Below are 6546 nucleotides of genomic sequence, written 5' to 3' on the forward strand. Positions count from 1 at the left end.
TGCCGGCTTTGCCGTCGTTTGACACAATCTAGTATTGATAATTCAGTGTTGCCAACAGATTTTTTTGTCACAACTCTAACATTATTCAATGTTGCTAAATTAATTTGACAAGATTGAAAACTGAACAAACAGAAATTAGTTAAATCGTAATTTGCAACATTGACTATTAAATTCAAATGTCACAATTTCATAGTTAATTGTCATTCACCTTCGATGGGCGGTTACCGGCATTGCCGTTGTTTGACACAATCTAGTATCAATAATTCAGTGATGCCAACTGTTTTTCCATCACGATTCTACATTATTCAATGTTGCTAAATTAAGTTGGTAACACTAAAGACTGTACGCACAGAAATTACATAGTTAAATCTTAATTTGGCAACATTGACTATCATCTTAATTTGGCAAAATTGATTATTAAATTGAAATGTCACAATTTTATAGTCACCTTCGACGGGCGGTTGCCGACTTTGCCGTTGCTTGACAATCTAGCATCAATAATTCAGTGTTGCCAACAGATTTTTTGTCACAACTCTATATTATTCAAGTTGGCAACATTGAAGACTGTATAAACAGAAATTAGTGAAATCTTAGTTTGCCAAAATGTTGCCAAACATGTGTGTGACATTTCAATTTGATAGTCAATGGACTATCAAATTGAAGTGTCACACTTGTCATGCACCTCCGACGGGCGGTTGCTGGCTTTGCCGTCGCTTGCCACATCTAGTATCAATAATTCKGTGTTGCCAACTTAAGCCACGAGCACTTTGATCAGTTTTGTTTGTGTGTTGCAGGTACAGTAGAGAGTGGCGTTATCACATGGAGGAGAAGGTTTGGATAACACAAGTCCCTGGCATGATGTTAGCTGAAAAGACTTCCACATACGAGCGAGGCACTTATTACTTTTTCGATGCGCAGAATTGGCGAAAAGTCCCGAAAGAATTCCATTTGGATTACAGCAAACTCGAAGGCCGGCCTGTCATCTCATCAAACCTGCACAATACATCGTGAGACGGTGTTATTCCATGACTTCGCCCGACTATGAATAAATGAAAAGTGTATACACTATATGAGTTGTTAGATTTTAAGGTTAATGCGTCTATTAAATAAGTGAAAATCTCACTTATTTACTAGAATTGGATAAGTATTAATTTTGAAAAAAAGATTAAAAAGTTATATACCTATACAGTTTTCATTTTATTTGTAAATTTACTGTACAATATTAATAAATAATATGATTAATTGATTTTCAACGGATGCACATCATCTCTTTCATTCGATATCTCGGCTTATTTTCACAAATTTATTTTCCTACAATGTTTATAAATAAACGAAACAACGTTATATAAACGCGATCAAGCGAAAAACATTTAATCTCATCTCAAGCCACAACTTTACGTTGGCAACATTTCAAAAAGATTTGATTATAATTTATGAGGCTAAAAGCGGACCGCTACATAATCCAACTATTTTTCTTTTACTTTTAGCTACACGACTGTTAAATTTAAACACGCGGTGTGAATGAAGCCTTGTTTGTAAGTACGCCTATATTCAGACTGGCATTTATACGCATTTGAGTTTTAAACAAATTTGCTTTGTGGGTGGGACGCCTCGGTGTATCGAGTGCGTGTTACGCCACTGGCGCAATCAACCCTAACCTGGATTAAAGCACCGGTGTTCATTTTAAATAATGTAGAATTTGCGTACGAGTCTCTTATCGATTATTCCACCACAACACGTGTGAAAAATAACAAATTTAGTGTTTCATTGAAAATAATTAATTCATAGATTTGGTAAAGCGCCCTCTGGTGTCGGTTTTCTCGTCCGAAAATGCTCCAATTTTTGAACAACTGTCAATGTTTTTCGTGTTGTAGTTCGGAAGAGTGGATCAGGGGGGGCTCCTGGAGGGGTGATGTCCCCGATTTGGGCCTAAAATTATCGTTAGACGATGAAAATCCCCCGCGCGCCACTGTTGCCGGTCATGTAGTTTTCCTTCTCGCCGACAGTTTTCCACCTGTCACCTTTCGAAGTGTCAGTCGATCATTAATCATTGATTATCGCGGCCAAGTGTCGGTGCAGTGACGCCCCGGTCGTGGAAATGCAGTGAGAAGGCCCCCCGAGGCAGAGAAATCCGCGATTTGCACATTGTCGTCGCTATCGCTGAGGAAGTTTGACAGGTCGCGAGTGGTCAGTGGTGGTGTTAAATGCGAGACTCGACGCTTGTGAACTGGGGGCACCCGTGAACGGCACCCGAGGTCTTCTGGGCGACGCGACACCGCTATTTTCAGGTACTTGGCCGGGAAAGGGGGGCGGCGGGTTTGAGGTTAGGGAGGATTGATGAGGGCTCGCGTATTGACCCCAAGAAAGCGGTCGGAAACGACGGGAAATGACCGGTTAACGTGGACACTATTTCGTTTATGCGGTCATCCGGGGTCACCGAGGGTGGAACTAGGACGCTGGGGGGCCGATTTTTGCACACAATCTAATCAAGTTTTTGACCCAAATATTTACTCTTTTTTATTGAAAAGTTAATTATTATGCTAAACGAAGCTTCTGTTTAATTAGTGTCACCATACGAGTTTTTTTTAATTAATAATTTTGTGTCATTTTGCTCTTGTAGATTCCGTACTTTTTATCACATTTACTTCCCTAAGACGACAATAATTTTACCAATTTTGTTTTATTAAAGTTGGTACCACTGTTCAGTAACTTTGGATAATGTCGGTATTGCCAATTTGATTTGTTTTACAATTTTTGGTGGTTTTGTTAAAAATACAAAACAGGAATTGAATTAGTAGAGTTACAAAAAGCAAAAGTAGAAATTCTGACACGAACCGCGTAGCAGCGAGTTGGTTAACAAACGATTCTTTGATTAGCCTTCAGTCACGAGTCTTTTACACTATTTTTCTAATTTGCGCTTTTAAAGAAAAAAAGAAAGTTTTCAAATTTAGGAAAGTTTGCGTCAGTTGGTGTCTCGGAAATCCGGGAAATTGGTAAGAATATTGAAAGAAATATACTTTCAACAGCATGGTCACCAACAAAAAACATAAAATACCCTAGACTGTCAACGCACCTAAACGAGTTTGTTAATATCGTTGGTAAAGATGCAGATTAGAAAAAAACGTTTAAAAGTTAAATAAATTATACAAGTTTTAGAAAGAAAAAGATTAAAAATTTTTGTACCTGAAGAAGTGTTTAGAATTATGAAATAAAAAAAAATAAAAAAAAATTGATTTATGATAAAAGTAATAGTTGATGAAAATACCTAAAAAATTTAAATAAACATTGAGGAATTGAATAAAGCACTTTTTTATTTTTTTGTGTTTTAGCTCGTTTATTCTTGTCTGTTTTATAATTTTGTTTTGAATTCGGCAAAAATCTTAACACAATTTGAATAAAAAAAACAACGTAAATAACGAAATTTCGAGTATAAAAGTACAAAAATAAATACAATTTAAGTTGTGAAAGGAAATATTGTCACCAACACAAAAAACATAAAATTCACTAGTGTTAATGCACTGAGAGGTTGTTATAAGGCAGTTAACATTTAAAAGTTGGAAAAATTAGTTAAAATGCACGATTTTTTGTAAAAGGGTTACTGAAAAAAAAAAAACTTAAAATTTTCGTAGCAGGAAACCCATTTTTGGACTTGAAAACGTGATTATAGAATTCCCACATAAATAAAAATAGAATTTATTTAAAAAAGAATTGAGTTTTGTGAAAAGAAATTAAATAAACGTTAAGGAATTGAATAAATCACGGTTTTTGATAATTTGTAAACTAAAGATGAGGAAGGAAAATGATTTAAACTTAAACTTTTTAAGTAGTTTATTATTATCTGTTTTATAATTTTATGTTGAATTCTACAAAAATTGTAATTTCAACTCGATTTTAACAGAAAAATTAACGTAAATGAACGAAATTTTAAATAACAGGAACAAAAAGAAATACAATTTTATTTAGGAAAGGAAATATTGTCACCAACATTAAAAACGTAAAACAAACGAGTTTGTTAATATGACGCAAAATAAAAAAAACATTTAAAAATTGAATAAAGCACGGTTTTTAATAAATTTTAAACAAGACTTTCAGAAAGAAAAGACTAAAACTTAAAATTTTCGTGGTAGGAAACTCAATTTTGGACTTGAAAAAGTGATTAGAATTTTCACAGAAATAAATAAAAAAGAATTAATTTTTGATAAAAGTGCTCTAATTTTTAGTTTAATAGTTGATGAAAATACTAAAAAGAAAATTAAATAAGCATTAACGGTTTTTGATAAATTTGAAAATGAAGCGAAGGAAGGAAAGTAATTTTTATAAACTTTTATGGTTTTTTTAATTTTGTTTTGGATTCTACCAATTTCAAGTAATAGGAACAAAAAATAAATACAATAAGCTGATTTTCTGAATAGAATTTTGACTCGAAAGACTCATCAATGATAAATGAAGAGAATCATGCAATAACCTATTAAAAGTGAAATTACTCTCTTACATTAATCAGAGTATTATCGTCAATGAAGATAATTAATTGGATAATTATTGAAGTCGTTTTCCATAACTTAGACTGTATTTTTTTGARATGTTTCTGATGTTGTGATAAGTGTATAAAATGCTATATRAGTGTTAGGGATTTATTTCTCGGTTGTTAGATAAGCAATCAATCAATATGTGTGAATAATATTAAATTAAATATTGTATTTTGTTTTATTCCTATTACAATCGAAATATTTTTGCATTGATTATTATAGCAACTGTTGCGGAAGATATTTCAATTATTTTACGAGTTACAAACCACAGTTTCTCATAAAACTATTTAACGGATGTAAAACCGAGGAAATGAGCGCTTACAATTTATTATGATTGATACTGAAAATATATAATTAGTGTTTGAAATGCTTTAAATGCTCCAATAAATATCTTTCGTTGTTACACAATCATTTCTGTGAGCAAAAATTTATTCCACATAATATCGATTCGAGTGGATTGAGGTTTGATAATCGACAAATCTTGTTATTTAACTGAAATTGATTTATATTAGTTGCACRTCAACCACTTTAATAATGTTGCAATAAGTGCCTGTTARAACTACGAGTTGTGCCAAATTCAACTTTTATTGAAAAAATATTCAATTCTTTCTATTTTCGAGTAAAACTTGATASTAATTGTTCGTTATAAATTATGAGTTATTTATTTTCTTAACGTTTTATGTTTGCTTAAACAACTAGTTTAATATGTAAATTAATAATAATTACAGCACTTATCAATTATTATTAGCATTAAATTACTTCAGTAGTTTTATAGCACCGTATAAATTAAATTTTATTAAGATTTTCATTACACTTTTCTAATAAAAACTGAAGTAGTTTTTTAAGCGGGATGGTTTTAATTAGTGTTTAAAATTAAATGAATTTACAAAATTATTAAAATGACAAAACTTGTGATTTATACAGGATGTTCCAGCGAGTTGAAAATGTCCATTAGTGACTTTTAAATGGTAAAATTAAAAAAAATGTATAGGACATTGTTAGATATTAATCTAGTCCATCGCCTAAAATTATTTTCAACTATACAACGTGTCTCAAAAATAAGTTACAATACAAACTTGTGTTTTTTTAAATGAAACACCATATGTTTCTTAGCGTTTTTGGATGTAGATTTTTATGACAATGTTTTAAGCTAAACTTTTATTAGTCGATTTTGCTTAATTTTAAAAATAAGACAGTTTTTTTGACGAAAACATGCATTTTTAAAAAATGTATTACACAAAAACTAAGACATCTAGAACAATTTTTTTTACTACCGCAAAGAAGAAGGTACAAGCTATAAGGTTGTAACATTTTTTTTTTAGTGTACTGGTACTTAATTGAAAACCCTGGATCATTTTGATGAAAAATTAAGCTATACTCATATGAGAAAAATAGATAGTTTAACTTGTTCAGTTGATTATTGATTTATTTTTGTAAAAAATAAGTGATGGTATTGAAAGGGGAAAATTTGTTGTGCGAAAATTGGGAGAAAAAGCCAAAATTTCGTAAATTTGGCCGTGGTGGCTGAAGATACCGGGTGTCCCAGCGAGTTGAAAAAGTCCATTAGTCACTTTTAAATGGTAGAATTGAAAAAAAATACATAAGACATTGATAGATACTAATCTAGTCCATCGCCTAACATTATTTTCAACTATACAGCGTGTCTCAAAAATAAGTTACAATACAAACTTGTGTTTTTTTTAATGAAACACCATATTTCTTAGCGTTTTTGGATGTAGATTTTTATGACAATGTTTTTAAGCTAAGCTTTTATTGGTTGGATTATTAGTTTTAAAAATAAAACGGTTTTTTGACGAAAACATGCACTTTTTAAAAATTTATTACACAAAAACTAAGACATCTAGAATATTTTTTTACTACCGCAAAAAAGAAGGTACAAGCTATAAGGTTGTAACGTTTTTTTAATGTGTTGCATTTGCAAAGATAAAAAAATTAAGGCGTTTGTTAAAAGTTCAATAACTTAAAAAATTTAAATGGAACACCCTATTTATTGTTTTTG

At 31.4% G+C, this 6546-nt stretch overlaps 2 protein-coding genes across 2 annotated transcripts in view; both read left to right on the forward strand.

Annotated features, from left to right (window-relative positions):
- LOC123011738 (CCR4-NOT transcription complex subunit 2-like) overlaps positions 1-1261 on the forward strand; it is a 10546-nt gene extending 9285 nt beyond the window's left edge. The window contains exon 4 of the mRNA XM_044409330.1: positions 772-1261. Within this exon, the coding sequence (XP_044265265.1) occupies positions 772-1011 (240 nt within the window). The 3' untranslated portion in view covers positions 1012-1261. The remainder of the gene's footprint in view (positions 1-771) is intronic.
- A 630-nt stretch (positions 1262-1891) lies between these two features.
- LOC123010638 (cAMP-dependent protein kinase type II regulatory subunit) overlaps positions 1892-6546 on the forward strand; it is a 34716-nt gene continuing 30061 nt past the window's right edge. Inside the window, exon 1 of the mRNA XM_044407684.1 lies at positions 1892-2288. The gene's annotated coding sequence lies outside the window, so the exon portion shown is untranslated. The remainder of the gene's footprint in view (positions 2289-6546) is intronic.

This window comes from Tribolium madens, unplaced genomic scaffold (assembly GCF_015345945.1).
Source record: "Tribolium madens isolate multiple individuals breed KSU strain unplaced genomic scaffold, Tmad_KSU_1.1 Scaffold_91;HRSCAF=231;Tcas5.2_LG7, whole genome shotgun sequence".
NCBI lineage: Eukaryota > Metazoa > Arthropoda > Insecta > Coleoptera > Tenebrionidae > Tribolium > Tribolium madens.